General features: G+C 39.7%; 1 protein-coding gene across 5 annotated transcripts in view; it reads left to right on the forward strand.

Moving 5' to 3' along the window:
- Positions 1 to 27,616, forward strand: part of nadsyn1 (NAD synthetase 1) — a 91,754-nt gene that overhangs the window by 28,650 nt on the left and 35,488 nt on the right. For all 5 annotated transcript variants that reach the window (XR_007934267.1, XR_003715217.2, XM_028793792.2 and 2 more), the window contains 9 exons: positions 352 to 469; positions 3,373 to 3,504; positions 11,810 to 11,884; positions 14,291 to 14,415; positions 16,267 to 16,315; positions 16,581 to 16,683; positions 19,846 to 20,014; positions 20,659 to 20,794; positions 25,683 to 25,789. Coding sequence is in view for 3 of the 5 variants with exons in the window: in XM_028793792.2 (XP_028649625.1) it covers positions 352 to 469; positions 3,373 to 3,504; positions 11,810 to 11,884; positions 14,291 to 14,415; positions 16,267 to 16,315; positions 16,581 to 16,683; positions 19,846 to 20,014; positions 20,659 to 20,794; positions 25,683 to 25,789 (1,014 nt within the window). In the remaining 2 variants the exon portion in view is untranslated. The remainder of the gene's footprint in view (positions 1 to 351; positions 470 to 3,372; positions 3,505 to 11,809; positions 11,885 to 14,290; positions 14,416 to 16,266; positions 16,316 to 16,580; positions 16,684 to 19,845; positions 20,015 to 20,658; positions 20,795 to 25,682; positions 25,790 to 27,616) is intronic.

A 27,616-nucleotide genomic window follows, 5' to 3' on the forward strand; every position in this document is an offset into this window, starting at 1 on the left:
CGGCAGTCTGTGGTTGTGTATTGCATTAGAAAACAAGATGAACAAAGTGCAGTAGATGAAGCAATTTTCAGATATTACTTTCTTTACTATATTATAGATTTATTAGACAGAATGTTTTGCATTATTTTTGGGTGTTATCTAAAAATGTAAGAGATGTATGCGGCTAACTTATCGGCTAAAAACTTGGAAGACACTGGTACACTCAATTCTGGATCCTCAGCTTTCAATGGGACTTTCCTTTTTTATTTATTTTTTTAATCAGTTTGATAGGTACTGGTTCATAATCATTCTAGTCTCTGAGGTATCCATATACCTTTGAAACTTAATTTTGTGGTTTTCTCTTTTTTTCAGTCCCCATATCAACATGGGCCTTGATGGAGTTGAAATATTCACCAATTCATCAGGAAGCCACCATGAGCTACGGAAGGCATATGTGAGGGTGGACCTCATTAAGTCAGCCACTGCCAAGGTAATGACAGTCTGAAGAATGTGAAGAATGAATTTATAAGCTAAAATGTGCATGTATTGACATCAAAGAAAAAAAATTTAGACGTGAGCGTCAGTATGCTTTGTGCCCTAGGAACCAAGTTACCAGAATTATTCTATAACATTTCGGTAATTATTTACCACTCTGATGCTGATCTTTCTGATCAGAAAATAGGTCATTATGATAGCAATTGATGACAAGAATTCATAATTAATTGCAGAACTACACTATTTGGTGGTTCCTCTAGTATGCCTCTTTCTCTTGCATGATTTGGCACAAAAACTAATAAGCACATCGGCATCTCATAACAGGCTAAAGTTTCAAGTTTGGTATTTCCTGTCTAGCCGTTTTATCTGTAGACACAGACACACACCCATCATCGAGATATTAATGTTTTCAGTATTTGGGGATCCTAAAATGTCGAGATCCATCAAAAACCAGAAATCAAAATTTTTGATGACTCCAAAGCTTTCGCTCCTCCCCATAGATGATAGGTTTTGGTGGGGGAGGGCACAAAGCAGTACACACTTAAGGGAAGCAGTAGGATTATGCATGTCATATATATTGACGAGTCCTTCCATGGAACACAATAGTTCTGATTCCCAACTTCATTATATAAGACAGGTAGACAGCATAGAAAGCTCATGGGTTGATTGCCCTACTGACTGACAATCCGGTTAACAATCTGGTCTTCAATATTTCCACCAGAGACATTCTTCTAGTTTGTCAGGATCTCCAGATTCTTTTGATTATTTTTGGAGTATGTTGTGTATGTTTCATTGTCATTTTTATTTTATTTTTGCTTATAATTTGTGATCTTTTAATAACATCATCCAGTTTTGGCATTGTATTTGTTACAGAGGATGCTTCCCCGATTGTAGGTGCTGAAGAGCAGGGGTTAGTTTGGTAACATGGTAGATACCATGCTACTTAAAAATAAAGGGGTGTAGCAAGTTCAGGTCAGAATATGACCTAAAATAAGGAAAGTCTCTATGTGGTGCTGTTTGATAAAGGATTCCCAGTTCTCTAGATTTACAGTTCATTTATTTCTCCTAAACAAAATTTCATCCCATCAATTGAGACCCCACTGTATCCACCCTGGCCCTAAGATTTTGTTTACCGTTTGACATATTTAACCTGTGCCACCTGGCAAAGTAAACCAATGGTACGCTAAGTTTAATGAGAGTCGTTCTTATACTGGAGCTTGAAACGGGAAAGAGGGATGGGATAGGTTCTCTCCAAGTATTCTTCCATTGTGTAGAAAACAAGAATGTGGACTTTCACCACCATTAAACCGAGGATCTATCGTCCGTGTTTGCTCCTTCTATTTAGTGACCCATGATATTTTTTTTCTTTTACCTGACACTACACTAGGAGAGGATGCACCATTTAAGCTGACATCACACCACACAATTTTTTGGACAAATTTAAAGCATGGCATCCCATTACATAATCTTAAGAAAACCACATTAAATTGCTGACAACTGCAGCATGTGCCGAATTCAATCAGATAATGTACATAATGTGAAACTCCCCATGATCCAGTCATAATGTTCTTAACACCTCACTTCGTCTTGCTATAACAATGACACTGGTTTGATTTTCTCACATATAGTCTTAAGCTGTAGGGATAGGATTTTGTGTAAATGAAAGTTAACAGCCAATGAATGCTCAACCGGAAATACAGCCCATGCAATGCTCACAAATAGAGAAGAACTATGATTCCTGCAAGGAAAGAATCAAAATGAGTGTTTGTGCTAGTGTGAAAGAAGCTTCTTTTAAGTGTGAGGCCAGCACAGATGTTTCACAAGTGTGTTGTACCAGAGGAAAACATGGACTACATTGAAGGCAGCAACTACCTAATTGTTCTTCAGGTTGTTACTTTTGATCAGTACTCCACATCGATTGGCTCCCACAGTGAGACAACCTTGTGGTACTTTTGTGGCACAATATAAGATCTGGACCATAATAAAAACTCATGAAGAAATGGTGTAATCAATCATTCCCTGTGATTCCAAGTCATTTAATACGATTCACTCAGAGACTATGAGATTCAGCAGCAGTAGTTGTTAAATTGGCCACGCTTTTCAGCTAGAAGTCATGTTGAATCCTGGAGTGTAACACTGGTCAGATAAAAAATAATTGTCTTTGACTAGCTGTGATAGGAAAATGGAACCAATTTATGTCATGTTTTCTTCGGACCAGCCTCTTTTTCCTGCCTTGTGACCTTTGATCTTCCCTTTTCACACCTATGGATTTATCCCTGCTTTCTTTACTATAGTGTTATATACTAATATTTGCATATTCATTATTGCACTCCTGCTTTGATTATACTCTTATATTCTAATTTGTTTCGGAAAATCCTTGTGTTATTTAGAATGAGCTATAAAGCATGGTTTGATTTATAGGAACTAGAAGTCAATTTCTAGATTCTGTTAAGACATCTTAGGTCTGCCACCCTGTGATAAAGTCAATCCTGTTATTCAACACCTCTGACAGTCTGTAAGGTTCATAATTTCAGGAGGTAGCATTTCCACACCAAACCTTGAAATGAGTGGTACCATGGCCTAATCATACGAGCTCCCGGAGAATACATGTTTAGCACCTGGTTACATTCCGAAACATCTCATGTGATACCAAAAGTGGATTCACTTCATAAATATTTAAACTACCTAACCGGAACTCATTTTTGTTATTTAATTTGTCTGAAATGTGTCTGCTATTTCAACTGGACTTTAAAGCAAACCAGAACTCCTGATTCTGTTCTGTAGTAGAATACATAGTATAACCCAAGGGTTGGCATATTCTAAATTTAATGTTTAAACATTTAGAATTTAATGTTATATTTACTTTTTTGCTTACATTTTCTTGCCTTTTTAATATAGAGTGGAGGGATCTATTTGCTGGCCAATCAGAAAGGCTGTGATGGTGATCGCTTATATTATGACGGCTGTGCGCTAATAGCAATAAATGGAGACATTGTGGCCCAGGGAGCCCAGTTTTCCTTGGAAGATGTGGTGAGTTTATAAAATATATTTTTATTAATACTTTAGCTTCACCATGTTATGTATTACTAGCTGTGTTACCAGGCTGCACCTGGGAGATTTTTTAAGATGATGGGCCTAAGTTATACTGCTGTCAGTTAATCGCATGTATCACAGGTACGTTGTAACTAAGTACTAATTTCTATATAACATTTTTTTTTTTTTTAACTATAGTTAGCTGGAGCAAGTTAGTCTTGAAAAAGCAATAAACAATTAGCCATCTGTAAAAAATACATGCTACAGATCAGTTTCTGTTTTTCTTAGTGATTTGACTTTTGATAGTGATCAATGCAAAAAACAACTTTACATTAAACTGTATTCTTTTGAATTCAGATGGGTTATCAGTAATAATAATATTAAATTTGAGTTTTATGTCCACTTGCCTTTTGCCTGCTGGGATATGTTCCAGCTATATGAATTGATGAATTACTATTAATTTTATTACTATACGTTAATAATTTTAATTTGTTTAAATCATTTATTCAAGTATATGTAGGGGGACCATGTATAAAAACAGCTGTCTTTTCTAAATGGCTAATATAATGTTTTTCTTAAATGCCTTAAATTAAAACTGCAAGTCTACACTTCAGTCACATCTTGACTGCTTCATTTCAAATCCACTGTGGTCACGCACAGAGCCAAAATTATGAAAATTTTATCACTGTCCAAATACTTATGGGTCTAAGTGTGTATATATATATTTACATGGGATTCCCACCACCTCAGCCACAAGTACAACAAGCATAATACAGCACACTACTTGTCTTTTCCTCTCTCTGTCTCTCACTGCCTCCTCTACTCCTCTCGCAAGCTTCATTGTCTTCCTCCTCAAGACTCGGGCTCCATTATGTGAGTCAGGCAGCTCCTTTTATTTTAACCGCCCTGGAAGTGCTCCCGATCTTCCAAACATGTGGTCTGTCAGCACTTCTGGGTGAGGTAGAAACTCCTCAATCCTGCAGTTCCCCCTGCTTGCTCCCACGGGACCCAACAAGGCTGTCCTCCGGGACTACAATACCTGGCCTACCCTGTGGGCATCCATGTGGGAATCTGAGCCTATGCTTGCTGCCATCTAGCATCCTGGGTGAGATAAAGGCTCTGTATAAGCCGTCTACACCTGTCCTTCCATCATGAGTGTGTCCCAGCTGGGTAAGGACTCTGGCTGTCCTTTACTCTCTCTCTCTCTTTCTCTCTCTGTCTTTCTCTCTTTATATATCCATATTACTAACCGAGAATGCTAAACCGGATGATGGACGCAGGCACATCCGGCAATGGGCCGTAGCTGCAAAAAGACGTACTACGCAGGCGCAAAAACAGTCCGCATCCGGCAATGGGCCGTAGCTGCAAAAAGACGTACTGCGCAGGCGCAAAAAGAGTCCGCGAGGGTCGGCTGAGGAGCCGAGAAAGGCGGATAGAAGAGGGCGAGAGAGGCGGATGAGGGGCCGCGAGAGGCGGACAAGACCGCAGAAAAAAGGAGTGAGCACAGGAAAAATTGAGAAATGAGGCGCAAAGAGCACCGAAAAAAGGAAACGGCACATAAAAAAGTATTCAAACGCAAGCAAAGCACGAAACACATTGCACACGAAACTAGACCCAAAAAAAAAAAAAAAAAAAAAAAAGAGGCTCGCGCACAACAGCAAGGCACCCCCCCCCCCTACAGGCACCGGACGGGACACACACCAAGAGGGGGATTCAACAAGCCCATGGAACACAAAAAAAAGAACACAAAACCACCCCACAGACCCTACAAGCAAGGGACGGGACACACACAAAGAGGGGGATTCAACAAGACACAGGGACACAAAAAGAAAGAAGACGCTCGCGCGACAACAATCCTCAGCCCCCCCCCCACACACACACACACACACACACACACACATCCATAAGAAGTGACACCCAAAGCCACATATTCTAAAGTGAACATCAACACCTTCACACTAGACAGCATAGGTGTCAGCATTGGTGGATCTCCTTACAATAAAGCACTATTAACCGTTCAACTGCAGAAAAAGAAACATATTAACAGTGACTGCGATCCTTCTTATTACTTATCCATATTTCGCATGCTGAGAAAGAAACAAGTCATGAATACACGGTCACGGGTACAAAACGAAAAGGAAAGGATAACAGGAACAAACACACGAAAACGAAAGAAACAACAAAATAGACGGCTATGCAGCATAGGTGGATCTCATTACAATAAGGCACTATTAACTGTTCAACCGCAGAAAAGGCTCCATATTAACAGTGAGTGCAATTCTCCTTATTACTTATCCATATTTCTAAAAGAAAAAATGTCTCGACTCCAAAAACGCAAAGCTCAACTAAAGCTTCTAACTAACGATGTACCTAAAAGTAAAAACTTTATGAACTGCATTAGATCCTACAATGGTTCATTTGCTTTTGCATATACCGGAGTAAATATCAGGCCACCAAAAGGCAATGGCCCATACTACTTTCGCATATGTGCACAAATACTGCATCGCATTGGAACAGTGCACCCTGAAACAAATCAACAACGCAAATATGCACAAATCTACATCCTAGATCCACATGACGCAAACTATCAATCAAAGTGCTGCATCGCAACAGGCACGGATTCAAAACGAAACACCTCCCGTCTCAGACATACGTTAATGGCAGCGAAGGCTACAACGGGCTTCTCACACAGCACAGGCAAATCGATTACAGCTCCAAAACAACACGTCCCAAATACTACACATGCAACAACGCGCCTCTCAAACGGCACAAGAAAAACATACACCAGTAAAATTCATTCGGATTAATGAATGTCATTTGCAATCATTGTCATTCAGTTCACTTCCCTGAAGAAACAACTGGAAATACAAGTTATACATTTACACGTTGTTGTCAAAAGGGTCAAATTAGACTGCCTTCTTTACATTCATATACTGAATATCTACAGAGGCTTATAACTGACGATGTACCTGAAAGTGAAATCTTTATCAACTACATTAGATCCTACAAATCGGTATCCACTATGAACATTAACGTTGGCACTGCACGTGACATCCGTCTTGAAAAAATGTTGTTTATTGATGAATGTTCAATGGCATGAAGTCACTTACTCAACACCATTCATAAACTTCTACAAACGTTTATGAATAATAATATTCGATTTGAAGGAAAGGTACTTTTATGAGGAGGAGATTTTAGACAGTGATTAGCTATTCTTCCAGATGCCATGCACTCAGCTATTGTTCAGTGCACCTTAAAATACGCAGACAATTGGCATTGCTTTCAAAAGATACAGTTAGTAAAAAAGATACGATGTCCAGAACCAGATCATAACAATTGCTTATTACAACTGAGAGATGGTACACTCACCAATACAGCTGGACTTCAGGCACATATTATTACAATTCCTCAAGCCTTTATCTGCGACAACTTAGTTACAGAGACATTTCGAACAGCAATCTCATTAGACCAAATGCCCCTTTTAACACAACGCACTATATTATGTCCAAAAAATATTAATATGGAAAACATTAATACCCAAGTCATTCCATTACTTCCTGGAGAGACACAACTCTTTCTAAGCTCTGACAAACTTGACTTTGATCACAACAATAACCATCTTAAATGACCTTACAAGTTCTGAGCTGGAATTACCTTTTACACTTAAACGGCGTGTACAAAGAAATTTTCAAATAAACCTTTACACTGTGCCACACACTTTATTGTTTGCTTTCTATTTGCATCATCTACACCGTCACACTATTCTATATCTCATTCATACATCACGCTCTTTGTCATTCCCCAACACCAGGGGTTGGCGAGCGAAGCGAGCAGGGGGCGGAGCCCCCTAGTATATATATATATATACTAGGGTGTTCCCCCCTGCTTGCGTTGCTTGCCAACCCCCCGACCTGCACTACACGCCAGCCACTTCGCATCTATGCCGCTCACGTTGTGAAGAGGGGGACTGAACACACCCCAAGAAGACGCGGTTGCTCCTCCGGAACCCCCTCTTAAACAGTGATACAATGCGAAACAAATACAGTTTTTTTTTTTTTTACCTCCTCTTTGCTTAATCAGCTGCTGGATTGCTGCTGCTGCCGTGCCATGTGATCTGCATTTCGTGCGCCGCTTCGAACATTTAAAAGCCTGTACAGCAGCTGTCCTACTCTTTGTCTTTTATTTCCAGCCCCGGGTATGGTTAAAAACGGAATAAGAATCTGAAAATCTAACAACATCACATTAAAGTTCAATAAACACTATAAAGAATGATACCAAACATATATATGTCTCTCTATATATAAAAGAAAATCCTGGAATGGAAAGCAAATGCAAGGCTACGATACGTGATAATCTCGAAAGACATTTTAAAGACCCACGAGACCAAGGAGACTTGCCACGGTGCGTCTCGCGGGGACCATAAACATGAGACGTGGAGAGCAAAAAGGACAGCGGCTGTACAGGCTTTAAAAAGATTGAAGGGCAGCGCGACAGCAGCTACCTCAACCGAACGCGAGCAGCGTTATACATCCTGCAAGAAAGAATTCAACCACGCCCGGGGCCAGAAGTAAAACACAGGTATTGCTTTTACAACGTCACGCGAGACCAGGCAGTGAGCCATCATTTAAAACAAGTCAACAGACCTCTAAGCTAGCAGTTGTTGGATTGCTTTTGGCAGGCAAGCATCATGTGCTCAGAGCTCTTAAAACAACGACATGTGACAGGCAGAAGAGGCAGCTAGCAAGCAGCAAAAAGACAGCAAATGATCCAAAGGCATATCCTTAGCGTACGTTCAGCCGCAACACCCTTCACAACACGAGCAGTATTATACGTCTGGGACGAAAGAGATGTAACCTCGCGCAGGGCAGGAAATAAAGAAACAAGCATTGTTTTTACAAAAGTTTTTAAAGTAAAAGTGAAAATAATGCATATGTAACAATTCACAAGAAAATAACAATCTCTTTAAATTGTAGATTGCCTGCCTAAGGTAAAGTCATCCCTGATGAATGGGAATGTGGGAATGAGGGGTCCTTTCATCAGATTAGCTCTATTTCAGATGTGGAATGGCAAAATGGGGGAGGCAGCTTGATGAATGAGGTCTCCAGGACTTAAAAGAAATCCAAATCATATTATGTGATATCATCTAATGTGAAATTCTACTCCGTACTTCTAGAATTTTTATTTTTATACTGTTTTGAGGATTTATTCTGTTCTATGTATTGTACTGTATTGTATCGACCCCCTTCTTTTTGACACCCACTGCACGCCCAACCTACCTGGAAAGGGGTCTCTCTTTGAACTGCCTTTCCCAAGGTTTCTTCCATTTTTTTCCCTACAAGGGTTTTTTTTTGGGAGTTTTTTCTGGTCATCTTAGAGGGTCAAGGCTGGGGGGCTGTCAAGAGGCAGGGCCTGTTAAAGCCCATTGCGGCACTTCTTGTGTGATTTTGGGCTATACAAAAAATAAATTGTATTGTATATCCAGTAAACCAAACACAGGGGTTGGCGAGCGAAGCGAGCAGGGGGCAAAGCCCCCTAGTAAGTTTTAAAATAAGCTGATTTAAAGCGTAACACAAAAAAGTTACATAAAATCGTTGCACAAAATCATTGCACTTTTAGGCTTAGTATTTTATATATATTTGCTTTGTGAATACACCAACCCCATGATGCGCCATGCGCCAGCCACCTCACGTCTCTGCCGCTCACGTTGTGAATGGGGTGGCTGGACACACGCTTTGGAGATGCGGACAGATTAATGAATTATTATTATTATTATTATTATTATTTTTATTATTATCTGCTTGCTTGCTGCTCCTCCTGCCATGCTGTGTGTTCTGCTTCTCGCGCTGCACGTAGATCATTTCAGAGCCTGTACAGCAGCCATCCTTGCCTCACTCGCTTACCCAACCCATACCCGAGGGCTGAATGCATGCTAAGGAGATACGGACAGATCAGCTGCTGTCTTTCTGCTTGCTGCTGCCGAGCTGCATCTTCTGCTTGTCGCGCTGTCGATCATTTAAAAGCCTGTACAGCACCTGTCCTTTTGTCTCACTACTTTGTCTTGCGGGACGTCCGGGCTGATTATTACTTTTCCTTATTTTCTAAATTTGCACATAGATTATTATTGTTCTCTTGTGCATCCTTTTTTGCCTTCTTTTCTCTCCAAAGCTTTCGTGTCTCTTTTCGATGCGCTGCTCTTTCTTCTTTGCTTAGTTGTTCACATGCCATCTAGAACGTATAACATTTTTAAGTGCTGGGAGCACATGAAGTGTGTCTGCCAAAGGCATTCCAACAACTGCGGGGTCATATGTCGGTAAAGTTGTTGTAAATTGTTTGTAAGTAGGATATGACATGCAAAAGTTACTGTCTCACGGGTCTTGCTTCCTAAGGTTTTAATGTCTAGTCTCCCGTGACGTCAAAGATTTTTTTATATAATAGATAGATATACAGATATATGTATATGTGTGTATGTGTGTATGTGTGTATATATATATACAGGTATATATGTGTATAAATAGATGTACAGTATATATCACTTGTGAGGTCCTATGCTCCTTTTCGACTACTCAGTGCTTATGAATGGTGCCTCCTGATGCCACCTCTGTGTGGCATTAAGTCTCAGTTCCGACTCCTGTCTTGTTTTTCATGTATAGCTCAAAGTGGGTGGAATGAACTTTGTAATGCTTTTGAAGACTTTATTGTTTAGTAAACTTCTCTCTAACTGATATTGGATTTGTTATGTTTTGTAAATCTGGGATCTGCAACTTGCTTGTTTTTTATTTTGAACTCTTAATTTCTGATGATCAGTTTGGTAACCTTGCCCTGAAATACTTGTTCTTAAACAGTCCCCAGACTGATGTTTAATCGATTGACCTCTTTTGTAAGTTACTTTGGATAAAAATGTCTGCTAAACAGATAAATGTCAATTTAAGTGAATTTTTAGGTAGTCCCATATGTATCAAGATTACAAATAATTGCAAAATAAAATACAATCAGTTTAATAGTCATTTTGAGTACATATGTCATTTGTATTTGACTTGAATGTTAATAGTTGATGGGGCAAGAATGGTGCCACAGAGGTTAACACAATTGCCTGGTCATTGACCATGTGGAGTTTGCAAGTTGTTCCTGCATCTGCATGGGATTTTGTTTGGGGTACTCTGGCCCATCCCCACCCCCCTACATAAGCACAGATCATTTTAAATGCAGAAGCTAAACTGACCTAGTGTAAATGAGTGTAGATGAATGGCTCTTCATATAGGTTTGGTTCCTGGCTTGGTGTTGATCCAGGTGGTATATGAATTGTCCAGCCTGTGATAGTATAACTGGGTTAAGCAGATTTAAATAAGGATGTGTAATTCCAGCCAGTGAGAAATAGAAAGAGGTGTCCACATGTTATTAGTCTGCCTCTGGTCAGGTTTAGAAGTGCTTATTGTAGAAAAGATTAACATGGGTTTATATTCCTTCTTGAAGTACCAGGTTAACATGTGCATGAAAAAGAAGGTATTGTCCTTATGCACAAAATGAACATGTTTAAGATCGCCATTCAGTCCTAGTGCATGCAAAGGTGCTTTTATATCTTTCTACATAATGCTGTGACATGTAAAAAAGATGTCTGGCAGCCTAGAAGATGAAGGATACAATTGTACAGTGGAAAGGATATCTATTATATAAGCTGTCTTTAAATATTTAACATGGACTTAACCATTCAGTCTCTTGCTGTAATGGGTAGATTGTGTCTGTTAAGTATCCTGTTGTTTCTTTTTTCATGATAATGGTTAGTCTCATGTTGCAAAGGCTGAGAAGCCAAATTAATCCAGTTGCAATGTCCATAGATTTGTCAAACTGTCATTTTTTCAGACAGAATTAAAGGAAGACAAGTTTAATTGTAGATGGCACAGAGGTGTAGTAGTGAGCACTTCACAGATACAGGGTACTGCTTTCAAATTTGTACCTGCTGTTTCACTGTGTGGATTCTTCCCCACGGGTTTCCTTTTAAATAGTCTAGTTTCATCAAACGTGCCAACAACATGATTGTCAGGTTAACTTGCAAAATCTGAATTGTCTACATGTCATTGTGAGTGTGGGTGTCAAAGGCTTTTTCATGCCTTGAATATGGTGTGTTTTGTATTTAACTATTATTTACAGCTGATTAAATTGGGTTACCAGGGTAGGTAATGTTACAGTGTGTTGTGTTAGTAAATAAATGACACAAATTAAACATTTTTCATTTGGCATCTGTGAGTTTATCTATGATTAAAACTTACACGTAATAATTCACTCTTTTTTTTTGTTTTGTGATTAGGAAGTGTTGACGGCCACACTGGATTTGGAGGATGTACGTAGCTTTCGAGCAGAAAGCTCTTCCAGGAGCATTTTGGTAAAAGCTTTCTTTTGCATTATATCTTTATGGTAGCACTCATGCAAAAGGCAAAATAGAAAAAGTGGTGCATTAGACCAGTAAGGCAGTACTATGGTAGCACAGTGGTTTTTATTGCTGCTTCATGCTTCACATGTCCCGGGTTTGAATATCACCTCTGGTGGTCGTGCAAGTGGAGTTTGCACATTCTGGGTCTGCATCTATGCTCTAGCTACGTCGATTTTCTTTCTGCACCCCAAAGGCATGCATGTTACTTAATCTGTAAGTCTAAATTGGCTTGGTGTGAATGAGTGCAGGTGATTTTGTAAGTTGGCCATGTTAATCACTGAATGTTTCCAGTGCTGTGAAGCAGCTAGTAAATGGCTATGGCTGCTGGAAATCGGCCTTAACAGTATACTTGTTGACCCAGTTAGAGTAGTTAGTTCACTTATTTCAGTATGTTTTCAATTCCCAGACATTTTTCAGTTAATTAACACTGCAAAGCAACAAAATGTTAAGTAAAGAGTCCAATCATTTTTGTTCATGCCATTTTCATTTCTGTTATCTGAAATATTCTGTTGAATCAAAAATCTTAAGAAAAGTCTGATTTTTGCTAAATATGGAATACACAATGATGGGTGTCAATTACTTTTGTCAGTTTCAAGTTATTTCAGAGATAATTGTGGGTACTGCTCTTTTTGTGGAGGGGTACCAACAAATTTGTCCATGTTTGTATATATGTAATCCAGTTATTCGGTATAGATATAATGAAGTGTGATCTTGTGGCACAGCGTCCAGTGCTGAAAGAGCGAATCTTCAAGAGCTTGCGCTGGGGTATGGAAAGAGGATGGATGTTATTTACTTCACAGTACAAGAAGGACAAAATGTGTTTATAAAGCACAACAAAAATATCCAGTTTGGCTTACACGAAGGTTCATATATAGGCATAGTGTTTAATTGCAAATGCAGACCGGTGAAATGTGCAGTTTTTTCCTAGAAAAAGAACAAAAAGTAATGCAAAATTGTTTGCAATGCATTTATTTTTTATAACAAGTAACTATATAACACATTTAGTTACTTTTTTTGTAAGTAATGAGTAGTGTAACTAAGTTACTTTTAAAGCAACATTCCCCAATTTCTGACTATAGTAGTGATGAGCGAACTCCGCTGAATTTGCTTTTCGACGATTTTGGCATAAGAATGTAAATATTCTGGAATTCCAGCAAACTGCATTAATGTTGATTGAGAAGGAGAAGCTGGACAAGTTCTGAGTGAATTATAATGGTGCAGTGGTCTTTTAAGAGTTACCTTGATGGCTAGGGAAGCATCTGCCAACTTTACTGACCCGGTTATTGTGACCAATAATGTGATCTAAGCTGTTTTCTACTAATTATATATCCATGTTACGTAAGCTTATATTGATTTTTAGGACTTATTGATTATTATTCCTACCTAATTTATTTTTCTTTTCTTGTAACTATTTCCTTGACATCTTGTTAGGAACTGTAAGTTCTTGTTGTAAACCATTGTGCCACCATGCCTTCCTGAGCTAAAATTATACTACGAGTTCTTTATCTCTCTTAGCATCTCCTGAACTCCTGTCACTTTGACTAACAAACACCCACAGAACTTCTGATGTGAAAGGATCAGCATTATATACTCAGGGGGGCTGTCCCTGTCGCTACCTGATCTGCGCTACACAGTGACGAGCATAATATACTTAACCCAGTAGTGAAGACACAATTTACTATGAATCTTTGCAGAACAATAAAGGATTTTTATAATATTCTTATTATGGTAAACTAATTTAAACCTCAAATGAAAAGTGTGTTTTTTTTTTTGTTTGTTTTAATTTATGCAGGGTGCAAATCTGACAGGAATATTAATTGGGTAGTGACATCATGCATGCGTATATACACTTTGAATTCTTTACACATGCATTAAGGAGATTGAGCAGCATCATAAACTGTGAGGTGGAGTACACTTACATTACGCATGTACATAGTTTATGTGCATGCACAGCACAAATCAGGTAGGTAGTTTGGATTGGGTAGTGACATCCCCATTAAGGGTGCTACAGCTCTGTAATGTTATGCTGGCCTCATGGGGGTGTTGGGCAAAAAAACATTTGTCTAAGCTGTGAAGCGGTGAAGTTTTAGGGAAGAATTTGCTAAACAAGGTCACCAGCAAACCTAACACATTCATTATGACAAACACTTTTGTGAATTTCACTAGGTAACACTATTGCTGACAGAAGAAATAAGAGTAACAACATATATAGGGAAAATAAAACCTGAAATTCAGTATGTGCTTAAAGTGTTTTGAGGACTTTTAAACATCAAGTTGAGGGAAAACAGAACTGGCTGAGTTCATATTTTAGAATATCACCTCTGATTTAATGGTTAATTTTTTTGTTTCTTACTGTAGGCCAGTCAGTCTGAGACATATTACAGGGTGAAAGTGGATTTTGCCCTATCTGCTCCTTGTGATTTGTTCTTACCATCATATGAACCAATTCAATGGCGATACCACACACCAGAGGAGGAAATCAGGTGAGTCTGTGTTTCTCCCCTCTTACTATTACGTCTCTCAGACAACACCTGATGTGTAGAGTATGCTATGGGTTTTGCACTACAAGTACCCAGACCCTTTTCTGAAATACCTGTTGCCAGAATAATTTCTGAAATTATAATTTTTCAGATTCCCAAAATGGTAGAAATGACCCTTAAGAATATTCACAGTAAATGGGATAAGCAAACACATTCCATACAAAAAAAGGTATACAGTAATCCCTCCTCCATCGCGGGGGTTGCGTTCCAGAGCCACCCGCGAAATAAGAAAATCCGCGAAGTAGAAACCATATGTTTATATGGTTATTTTTATATTGTCATGCTTGGGTCACAGATTTGCGCAGAAACACAGGAGGTTGTAGAGAGACAGGAACGTTATTCAAACACTGCAAACAAACATTTGTCTCTTTTTCAAATGTTTAAACTGTGCTCCATGACAAGACAGAGATGACAGTTCAGTTGCACAATTAAAAGAATGCAAACATATCTTCCTCTTCAAAGGAGCAAACAAATCAATAGTGCTGTTTGCTTTTAAGTATGCGAAGCACCGCGGCACAAAGCTGTTGAAGGCGGCAGCTCACACCCCCTCCGTCAGGAGCAGAGAGAGAGAGAGAGAGAGAGACAGATAAAAAAATCAATACGTGCCCTTCGTGCTTTTAAGTATGCGAAGCACTGTGCAGCATGTCGCTTCACAAAGCAGCTGCACAGAAGGTAGCCAACGTGAAGATAATCTTTCAGCATTTTTAGACGAGCGTCCGTATCGTCTAGGTGTGCGAACAGCCCCCCTGCTCAACCCCCCTACGTCAGGATCAGAAAAAGTCAGCGCAAGAGAGAGAGAGAGAGAAAAGTAAGCTGGGTAGCTTCTCAGCCATCTGCCAATAGCGTCCCTTGTATGAAATCAACTGGGCAAACCAACTGAGGAAGCATGTACCAGAAATTAAAAGACCCATTGTCCGCAGAAATCCGCGAACCAGCAAAAAATCCGCGATATATATTTAAATATGCTTACATATAAAATCCGCGATGGAGTGAAGCCGCGAAAGGCGAAGCGCGATATAACGAGGGATCACTGTATTTGCTTTTGTTCAAATACGTATTTTAATAGACTGTGCCGATTACAGTGCTAGTGCACTAAGAGCTTTTTTGGCTGTACTCAGTATGTTTTCAGCATTGAAGATGATGAAGGAACATTTATGACTACGTAGGAGTGCTACGACCACTGGGAAAAGAGAGAACAGCACAGCCAAGACGTTAGAGTTTTACTTAAGGCTATGTCACATTTTGTGACTTTTTCAGTTATTTTCACTCTTAACCTTTATTTACATAATCTTAGCGTGTTGGAGGAGGTTGGCGGCTTTCTCCCATGAAGCCATTCACCTTATGTGATATACTGACAGACAGGCAGGTGGATTGATCGAGTGTTTTTGGACTAAACTCAAGTGAGCACAGGCAGAATATGAAGGTGTCATATAGACATGAATGTTGTATCAAACCATGTCAGCTGCCAGTGCTGCCCACTGCCACTTTGGTGTTGAATGCCTAGACCATAGTCTGTGCCCTGCACTAATATTCATAGGTCTGTTGAGCAGCAGGTGGCAGCACCTGTTCTTGGAAGAAGTGGCTTACTTTCCTGGAAGTGTGGAAGTGTCCAGAAATGTCCAAGTGCTTTTATTTTTAAAATAAATTATGCACAAATACATTTTTTCTTTATGATCAATGACCACCACTATTATGTTTGCTTCTTATAAAAGACTTAAACTTTGTACATTGAAGGGTGTGTAACAGAATTTCTTTGGATCTAGGCTTTCTTTAACTTGATTCCTCTTTTGTTAGTTTAGGCCCAGCATGCTGGCTTTGGGATTATCTGAGGCGCAGTGGACAGGTGAGTTACATCTAGGTTTTAGTTGGCTATGACCATTTTCTTTCATAGTCTCTTCTAGATTTGGAAGTTAAACAATTTATATTTTTTGAAGTACAGAAGTGATAAAGAAACATCCATTCATTTTTTATAATAACCAATGAGTGTGGTAGTTCACTATACTATCCACAGTTGACACCCTCTGCTGTGTGTAGCACTTCTATTAAAAATCTTCAGTTATAAGATTATACAGTATTTAAACGTAATCCATGTCTTTTTGTTGTTTCAGGCTGGTTTCCTGCTGCCACTGAGTGGAGGGATTGACAGCTCAGCTACTGCCTGCATTGTGTTCTCTATGTGTCGCCAAGTGTGCTTTGCCATCCAGAATGGGAGTTAGTATATCAATATCATTACTGAGTTGGGTGTGTCAAAAAAAGTAAAATATGTTGATTAGTTAGTGATGCTGCCTCATAGCAGCAGGGTTCTGAGTTTAAATCCCAGACAGGGCATTGCCCGTCTTTAGTTATTCATGTGATTTTCTTTAGGATAATGTTATAATAATATTATAATATCTTTCTACATTCCAGAGACATGCAGATTAGGTTAACTGACAGCTATAAATTAGCCCATCTACATAGACAGATATACACGTATTTGTCCCCAAGGAGAAATGAAAATATTACAGAACCTTGAGAGAGAGAAAAAAGTATACATGATATATAAATAATATAACAAACAACAAGTACATATCAGAACTTCTGGCTTGGATACTGGAGAGGTGCTGTTGTCAATAAAAGGCTTGCAGGAGGCAGCATCTCTCTGGTATCCAAGATCAGACCTGTCCACGTATACATTTGAATAGTGCAGGTCCAGCTTGTTGTGTCCACAAAAGGAACATACTCTGAGAAGTTTGCTCAGAATTACTTCTCAGAGTCTTTTATAGCAGAGTGAGTCGCTTCTGCTGCAGAGTTTAAAAGTAAACATCAACAGGAAGGCCAATGCAACCCACTCCTAGGCATTAACATGGACAAATACAGTCAGCATTTTAAGTCCGGATCACACATGTTGACTTTAACCGTAATGTGCTTATATTTTATGTATTTGTCATTCACCCAAGTCTCCAGAACCTTTTTCAACTCATCCATCCATCCATCCTCTTCCGCTTATCCGAGGTCGGGTCGCGGGGGCAGCAGCTTGAGCAGAGATTCCCAGACTTCCCTCTCCCCGGCCACTTCTTCTAGCTCTTCCGGGAGAATCCCGAGGCGTTCCCAGGCCAGCCGGTAGACATAGTCCCTCCAGCGTGTCCTGGGTCTTCCCCGGGGCCTCCTCCCGGCTGGACGTGCCCGGAACACCTCACCAGGGAGGCGTCCAGGGGGCATCCTGATCAGATGCCCGAGCCACCTCATCTGACTCCTCTCAATGCGGAGGAGCAGCGGCTCTACTCTGAGCCTCTCCCTGATGACTGAGCTTCTCACCCTATCTTTAAGGGAGATCCCAGACACCCTGCGGAGAAAACTCATTTCAGCCACTTGTATTCGCGATCTCGTTCTTTTGGTCACTACCCATAGCTCATGACCATAGGTGAGGATAGGAACATAGATCGACTGGTAAATTGAGAGCTTTGCCTTACGGCTCAGCTCCTTTGTCACCACGACAGACCGATGCAGAGCCCGCATCACTGCGGATGCTGCACTGATCTGCCTGTCGATCTCACGCTCCATTCTTCCCTCACTCGTGAACAAGACCCCAAGATACTTGAACTCCTCCACTCGGGGCAGGATCTCGCTCCCAACCCTGAGAGGGCACTCCACCCTTTTCCGGCTGAGGACCATGGTCTTGCATTTGGAGGTGCTGATTCCCATCCCAGCCGCTTCACACTCAGCTGCAAACCGATCCAGAGAGAGCTGAAGATCACGGCCTGATGAAGCAAACAGGATAACATCATCTGCAAAAAGCAGTGACCCAATCCTGAGTCAACTTTTTCAACTCTGTTTGGTCATATCAGATGAAACCTGTCCAGCATTAAACAGCATCTGAAATAGGGAGTTTAAGCTAGCTTTCCTCAGTAACAAAAATGCCACAGTACCTGAACTCACCGTGACTCTCCCTGAGATGTGATAGTTCTATCAACTTAAAAAGCAATTTAACATTCCGTTAAATAAATGTTATATGGAGTGTTGAATCCTTTCCAACTTACTTTTACCCCTGATCTTTCCATATGTAAATAAAATGTGATATTATTATTAGTAGTAGTATTTATTATTATTATCCTGAGACCAGCTGCTCCTCTGATAAGGTGTGAGATATTTCCTTTGGTGGTAGTGATCGCAGTGCTCCTGCTGACTACCAGAATATTTAGTATATCCCAGTTTATGTTCATCAGAGTCTCTTACATATGATGCTGAAGATGTATGGTAACCTTAGATCCACTATGCTCATTCTGTAAAATCTCTCAAATTCACAGCTCGACTAAAAAGGCAGTTGAGATGAGCCGAAGCTTGGGTCTACGTTGACAGTAGTAGATCTTCAATTCAATTTAAAAATCCATTTAACAAACTATAGTAATAAGTAACAAGCCAGAGGCCAAATTGTATTCTGTAAAAAGACTGCTGCATGATGTGGCACCCAGAAGTGAAAGCTACCAAGTGTGCCTTGCAATAGAATGGCATCCCATCCTCAGTTGAGTCATGATTTGTGCCAAGTTTTGCTAGGATAGACTCTGGCTCCTGTCATCCAGTATTCGAATAACAAACCCTAAACATAACACTCTTAAAAAATAAACACGAGTAAAAAAATACCAGTAACACCTCTGCTTTCATATACAGTAATTTGTAACACTTACATACTCCATTGTTTCTTTTCTTTTGTCAGCTGCCAGTGTTCTGAACTGACTGCATAGTGTGTTCTTTTCCCATTTTTTTTCTGCCTTTACCACATTACTGCTACTTGATGTGCATTTAGGATTTTTTTGTATTTTTATGTAAGCAGCGCATGCTCTCAACCTCTTTCTCTCTATTTTTCAGGAAAAACCTTTTTAAAATAGTAAAAAATTTTAGACATAATGCACATTTCAGAAAGTCATTCTTCGAATTTCTGGATGTTTCAGACAAGATAAATGCACTATATTTGACATGAAAAGACTAGCATGACATGAAGTGTATGTTAAATTTTCTTTAGTGCTCTTTACAGATAATTTGGCAAATGGATGAAATTAGGCATCAAGCATCTCTCCTGCCCTTCTGTTTATAGAATTTTCCATAACCAGTGTCCTTTTGGACCCCACTCTCCTATCCTCACAGGTGGTGCAGTGGTAGTGCTGCTGCTTTGCAGTAAGGAGATTGTGGGTTCGCTTCTCGGGTCATCCCTGTGTGGAGAGCGATTTGAGTAGTGAGAAAAACGCTATATAAACGTAAAGAATTATTACTCTTGCCAAATTGTGTTGCTTTTCCCCCGTTATGCAGCTATGCATGTCCTTTATAGTAGTTCACTTGTTTGCTTGTTTCAGTAAGGTCTTCCTTAATGCTGCCTTAATTCAATTGCCTGCCATTGTTTAGACCAACAGGTCCTTGCTTATGTGCGGAGGATAGTGGGTGAGCCTGACTTTATGCCTCAAAGCCCAAGAGAGCTGTGTGGCCGAATCTTTACCACTTGTTACATGGCAAGCGAAAACTCCTCTCTGGACACTTTCAGTCGAGCCAAGGATTTGGCGGAGCAGATAGGCAGGTGAGCTAGTTGTGTATTCAGGTTAGTGTAACACTGATGCCAGTCTTCGGATGCTTGTTGTGCTTATCATTTTCAGTGGTCTTACATTGTTTTCCATTTGCTTATGGTGAACAAACTTCATGTTGATGCATTGGTTTGCATTGCTGCCTTAAGGAGTCCAGTGTCTTGGACCTGAATGCCCTGCTCAGTCACTGTCTTCGTAGAGTTTGCATGTTCTCTTCATTACTGCGTGGGTGTTTTTCCTCTTACCTCATTTTTCTTTCCACAACCTAAAGAAATGTGTGTAACATCAATTGAGGATTCTAAATTGGGCCTGTATCAGTAAGTGTGGATGTGTACCTCAGTCTGCCCTGATCTGGATCCTGCCTTAAATCTGATGCTATGAACCTGAATTGGATTAAGCAGGTCTGGCAATGTTACGTTATTGTCAAGAAATATATTAACAACACTACTCTCCATATTACCAAGTAGTAATATATAGGATTATAGGATATTTCGAATAGAGTCTCATGTGAACTACTCAGTTTTGTGTGCTTGGGTGTAGTGAATCAGTCCTATCACTTTCTTATTTTGCTGTTTAAATCTTTTAAATTCACTTGGCCTGTAAAATGTCTAAATTATTATTTTTTTTCTTTCCCTTACAGCTACCATTTAAATATAAACATTGATACAGCAGTGAAAGCTGTGATGGGGATCTTCTCCATTGTGACTGGCAAGTGGCCAAAATTTAGAGTTAACGGCGGCACCACAAGAGAAAACCTGGCCCTCCAAAATGTTCAGGTGGGATAGACAGGATTTTCAAGGTGATGGCTGAGCGTTCCATATCTGAAGGTCTTAGTAAGCTGTTCAGAAATTTTATGTCATGTTCGAAAGAGCTTTATATTCAAAGAGGTACAGAGTTCTCTTTGATGGCACAGAAAAACGTATATGGGTAATGATGATTTGTATTGTACAGGTAGTCACAATTTATTTTAATGCACATATTTTATGCTTCTCATCTCTTATTAAGGTAACTAGAAATCTTCATAAGCTGCGTAATCATAATTATGTTTAGTTTATTGATGTAACAGAATGGAGTACTAAGCTAATATGGGTACATCATGATTTGTGTTGTCACAAGTTTTTCATTAACTTTGACATTTTGCATTTACTTAATGCATGTATATATGGATGAAGTCCTTGATAATGCAGTGTGTTATAGTGGTTAAGGCTTTGGACTTCCAACCCTGAGGCTGTAGGCTGAAATCTCACTACTGACAGCATGTAACCTTGAGCAAGTCACTTCACCTGCATGTGAAACCAATTGGAAAAGCAAAGGAAATGTAACCTATTGTATCTTCCAAATGTTTAAAATTAGACTAGATTAGATATATTTTATTGATCACTAAGGCGAAATTCAATTGTATACTGCAGCAAAACAAAAAAAACATAAAAATGTAAAACACATAGATATTGAGTCAAACTACAATATAAGACAATACAGTAATCCCTCCTCCATCGCGGGGGTTGCGTTCCAGAGCCACCCGCGAAATAGGAAAATCCGCGAAGTAGAAACCATATGTTTATATGGTTATTTTTATATTGTCATGCTTGGGTCACAGATTTGCGCAGAAACACAGGAGGTTGTAGAGAGACAGGAACGTTATTCAAACACTGCAAACAAACATTTGTCTCTTTTTCAAAAGTTTAAACTGTGCTCCATGACAAGACAGAGATGACAGTTCTGTCTCACAATTAAAAGAATGCAAGCATATCTTCCTTTTCAAAGGAGTGCAAAGCAAGCAGTCAAAAAAAAAATCAATAGGGCTTTTTGGCTTTTAAGTATGCGAAGCACCGCCGGTACAAAGCTGTTGAAGGCGGCAGCTCACACCCCCTCTGTCAGGAGCAGGAAGAGAGAGAGAGATAAAAAAAATCAATACGTGCCCTTTGAGCTTTTAAGTATGCGAAGCTCCGTGCAGCATGTCCTTCAGGAAGCAGCTGCACACAGCCCCCCTGCTCACACCCCCCTACGTCAGTGCAAGAGAGAGAGAGAGAGAGAGAGGGAGAGAGAAAGTAAGCTGGATAGCTTCTCAGCCATCTGCCAATAGCGTCCCTTGTATGAAATCAACTGGGCAAACCAACTGAGGAAGCATGTGCCAGAAATTAAAAGACCTATTGTCCGCAGAAACCCGCGAAGCAGCGAAAAATCCGCGATATATATTTAAATATGCTTACATATAAAATCCGCGATGGAGTGAAGCCGCGAAAGGCGAAGCGCGATATAGCGAGGGATCACTGTATAATAAAAACATGTAAATATAACTAATTATAACATAAATATAATTAAAGTGGGGAGGTGACTCTGAGGCTAAGGATATGTGCTGGTATTTGGAAGGCTGCTGGTTCAGACCCCATTACTGCAACAAGTGATCCTACTCAATTTCACCCATGACTGAGACTCTTAACCTGAAAATTTCTCTAAGGGCGCTGTAGAGTGACTGACTGTGTTCTCTGACCCAAAAAGGTCAATTGCAAAGACAGTTTCCCTTTGGTGATTAATAGAAAGTACAGTATATCGAATTAAATCAAAATAATACAATAAGTGTCATGCTAAAATAACTAGAAAATTGAAGTTTGTACTGTATTCCTTGGACTTTTGGCTGGAATGAAGGAAGGGACATCGGGATGAAGCATTGAACTACTTAATTGCTGAAGGCAGAAATGATCCCCAGAGGTGCTTTGTACAGGCTGGTCCGGATCTAATTATTCAATTATGCAATTTTAATTATGCTATAACTTATTAAGTTTATTACATAGAGAATTCACAAAAAATGATTTTTGTTGCCAATAGATGGCAGCACCTGCCCTGCATTCATTTATTGCAAGATATTTCGAACAATTCTTTTGTCTTGCATTGTTTTCCTGCATTGCATTAAAAGTTGCATAGTTAGATCTGGACCACCCTATATTGCTCCATAGAGGTATGAATCAGTGGGTAAAAGTACTCCAGGAAGGTACCCATTTGAGGGAATGGGCAGAATTGTTCATGATGATATCCAGTTTTGCCACCATCTTTTCAGCCTCCCGAAAGTCCAGAGTCAGTCCTGTGATAGAGCTGGCCTTACTGATAAGTTTGTTCAGGCATTCTGCATCACTGAACTCAAGTAGTCCTTGATTAAAGCATCAGCCAAATAATACATAATACAGTAATATGCATGACACAAATATTTTTGCATCTGTGAACTTACCAGGCCTACAAATGCCTCAATGAATATTCAGTATATTTTTAATACTGTATACTTCAGAAAACGTTTGTACGGAGCACAAGTAAACATACATGGTAGTTAACACTCAGACATGCCATTCCTTCTATCACAATAGAATTGGGTGCAATGCAAACTTTTACAAACTCAGAACAGGACATCAGTTCGTTGTGCAGCATGCTGACACTGGATCAGTTTAGACTTGACACATAACCAAACTGACTTCTCTTTGGACTGTAAGAGGAAACTGGCATGCTGGCAGAAGACCCACGCAAAGCTGTAAGGCAGCAGCGTTAACATCTGTGACACTGTGCCTCCTTAGTTTACACTAGTGTCATTCATTTTGTACAGTTTGTATATAATGTTGTATAGTGTATATAATTTTATCGATTTAAAGCAGCTCCTGTGCCAAGTCTTGTTTTAATGATGTCACCCACTGGCAAAGAAGAGTACTGCAAGTCTAGTCAATTATCTACAGTTTGCCAGTTGCCATATTCTTTTTAATTATAGGAACCCACCAAGCACTGCTATTTCTCATGGATTAACAACTTTATAAACACTGCAGACTTTTTGATCATTGGGCACCTGTCTATTTATCTTTAAACCATACTTTGCAAGGGGCACTTTCTTCCACAAAATTTGGTTCATTTTTCAAACTCCAATCTGCTATCCCACAAGCATTCACTAGAGCAGGAGTCTGTGATGAGGAAATGAAACTTATTCAGTGAAAAATGCAGCCTTGCAATCTCCATAGGTTGTAAATGCTTTAACTTAAACTTTTGTCACAAACCTGAAAGTCTGCTTATGTGAAAACCAGTGTGGTTCCGAAATAGGAGTAATTCAGGCTGAGACTTCCTTATTAAATTACCTCTCGGAATTATAGATTTGAATGAACAGCCCCTAGCCTAATGCTGTGAACAAGCAAAGTAACCAACAATAAAGGGGATTAAAACATTTATCTATATTACTAAACCACAGTTTTAATTTATGCATGGAGGCACCGATACGCATATGCAGTGCTCCGCAGCGCCCCAGAGTTAAACGCAGCGGCTTCCCAGACTCATGCACGGAGGCACCGATACGCATGCGCAGTGCGCCACAGCGGCTTCCCAGAGTCAGTAGATGGCGCCCAAACACCACAACCCACAGTCAAACGCAGCAGCCTCCCAGAGTCAGTAGTATGTGTGTGCCAGCGGGCTGTGTGGCATGTTTGAACCACATAATGGTAATTCAGTAACAGAGAAACAAACACACCACAAGCGAAGAAGTCACAGCTCCAAAACGAAACACCTCAAGTAACGGAAAGGCTACGACCTATAAACTAAACCTAAGGTGAAGCGTGCACGCCACGTTGTACAGCCGCCCGAACGTGACCGCCCACACCACCGCATATACCACGTTCGTTTAGTAATGTGGCCCTCCATGCCCGGATCCGCCGCCATGGCCACTTCAGCACACGAATCCGCCGCCGTCAGCAACCGACTTCTCGCTCACGACACACCCATAGAAAAACAAAACGAGACTGCATGGCTAAACACAATAAACGAAGGCGCCTACAACTGAGTCACAGCTCCAAAAAGAAACCGCTTTAGTACAAATATGTTTATTTATTTATATGAACTTTCCTAGGACGCACCCACCCTCCATGATATTTCATCCCTCCAAGTATCGGAGGGAACAGAAAGTGATTGCCATTCTTGAATTTGCGATTCTTTCAAGAATCGCGGGCTTGCTGGTTGTCAATAAAGAAAAATCAGTACCTTAAAAAAATGAGAAAATACCACATGACATCTGTCAGCTCATGCCACAAAACCTTCACTCAAGTTGGTATCGGTTTTAGCCAAGGCATTCTATAGGCTTCATCAGTACAGGAGCCAAGACAGTAAAAAGAAAACAAACAAACTTAAAGTAAAACACAAAATAGAAAGGATCGGATGGAAGAATTAATAACACACCATTTAAATGCTTAAGTGAATTTCCAATTTCATCTTAAGTCCACATCAAGTTAGCAGGAGAATCTAAATTGACATGAATGGACAATAGTCTGGTGTTCTATTAAGGGTTTTTTTTTCATTGCTGCTGGGATAAGTTGGATGGATTAATGTGTGGATGGTTGAATATTCATATTATTTTATATATTTACTGTATGTGTAACATTGACAGAATTAAGAACATATTTAAACCCCTATAGTTCTGCAGAATATAGAAATATAATTGTTCATAAAAATTGTAAATATGAATTATGAAAGCATAATCCTGATTGTATTAGTTGACATGTTTAAGCTGAACTATGTCATTTAAATTCATGTTGATATTTGTAGTGAATTGTTATGTTATTGTTAACAATCGTCATTATTTTTTTTTTAATGCAATTTATACAGTATTATACTGTCAGTTGCTGAACATTGTTTTTTTCTTTGCCTCAGGCCAGAGTAAGAATGGTTCTGGCATATCTATTTGCTCAGCTAAGCCATTGGGCTAAAGGGAAACCTGGTGGTCTCCTGGTGCTTGGATCTGCCAATGTGGATGAATGGTAAGTGAATGTTTGTTGTGCATTTCAATTGTACTATATAAACAGCCACTTGGTGCTCATTCTTAGGGATTAAACACCAGGGGAGAGACCAGCTTTAGAGTGAGGCCCAAATTTTGCTTAAATTTTTTTTCAGTTTCATTTAATATTAATTTTAAAAGGGAAGAATGACAAAGTGAAAAAAAAATATATAATATAGTATAGAGAGTGTGTGTGTGTATATATATATATATATATATATATCTTAATACATAATTTGCCTGCCTCCTCACTCACTCACGTCCGTCCGAAGCCGAATGCGCACTTGCCTTCTGTGCACACCCGAAGCCGAATGAGCAGTCGCCTTCTGTGCAGCTGCCCGAAAAACCTTACGAGACTGACATCCAACCCCAACATCGTGGCAGGCGGCGGATTTACGGCCGCAAAAATTCAAAGAGAAAGGCGACTTCGATTAAAGCTGTAGAGGCCTGAAAGGCGATTTCGACTACAGCTCAAGGCCTAATTACGCATTCCGATTCAATTACGCATTCATTCAATACACCTATATCAGGTTTGTGGTGCTTATACTTATTACTATTCCATATTGTACTGGAACATTCATCATTCAATATTATACTATAGGCCTAGAAAATTCATCAACTAACAGTACAAGCCTGTACAGTAATGAGTAAAGCGGACTACAATCATTACAAAACAACTTCTTCTTTACTTATCATTTGCTCTTCATACACTGCTGACACAAACTCGTGCCAGCTTCATCTTACGTTGTCGGAACAGGCTCTTTGTCTAGTATATATATTACATAGTTTACTGTCAAATAATGCAAAGAGTATGCAACACGCGTTTCGCCCATATTTGGGCTCATCAGGCGTACACACTCCACTGCACCCCTCTCGGGGATCGAACCTCGGACGTCAGCATCTGAAGCAAAGACTCTTTACACTAAGCCACAGTGTGTGGATTGTTTATTTGACAGCCTGGAGATTGGAGTCATTACATTCATAGCATTTGTAGTCTGAATCTTTATTTATTGTGAAGGAAACTTCAAACAGCTGCCACACCGATCACATTACACATTTCATTTGATTATCATTTCATAGTTAGTTTTTCTTAGTATTAGTTACTATTTCCTACTAGTTATTAGTGTACATGCAGGGGACACAGTGGTTTCCCCATATGTCTGGAGTCCTGGGTTCTAATTCCAGCCCAGACATGGTGTGGAATTTGTCTCTCAAAGTGCCCCTGGGTTTTAGCCAGGTACTTCATTTTTTTCTGCATTCCTCAGATGTGGAGGTTACATGAATCCTAGCAGTAACAGTGTCACGTTCAGAGCACAGTGAAGTCCTTGCTTGTAAGTCTGACCAGCATGCATCACTTCTCCTCTCTCCCACGGCTTGATAAACAAGAATATATTAAAAATGCTCCTTTATGTTGATTTTGAATTGCTGTTCTGTGAGTGTAGGTATGTGAGTATGTTTGCCTGCAGTGTAAGCCTGAACAATCACCGACCTTGTGGCCCTCACCTCACTGTACTACAATGACTGGGATTAGTTAATAAAGGCATGGGTGAATATATATAATCATTCATGTACTGAATGTGAAAGCACAAGAAGTAAGAAAGATTTTAGACTGGTAGAACATCTCTGTGTTTAGGGCTGTCTGTCCACCTGTGCAGATATTTATATTCTTATATTCACTTCCTGGGTGACTGTTTTGCAAATACAAAGGACATGGTTAAATCTACCTTTACAGTATTCGTTTAATAAATTCATATCAGGTAGAGTTTTTAAACAGTCTTGTTTGTAAATTGTATCCAAACCTCCACTTGTA

Source organism: Erpetoichthys calabaricus, chromosome 2 (assembly GCF_900747795.2).
Source record: "Erpetoichthys calabaricus chromosome 2, fErpCal1.3, whole genome shotgun sequence".
Classification (NCBI taxonomy): domain Eukaryota; kingdom Metazoa; phylum Chordata; class Cladistia; order Polypteriformes; family Polypteridae; genus Erpetoichthys; species Erpetoichthys calabaricus.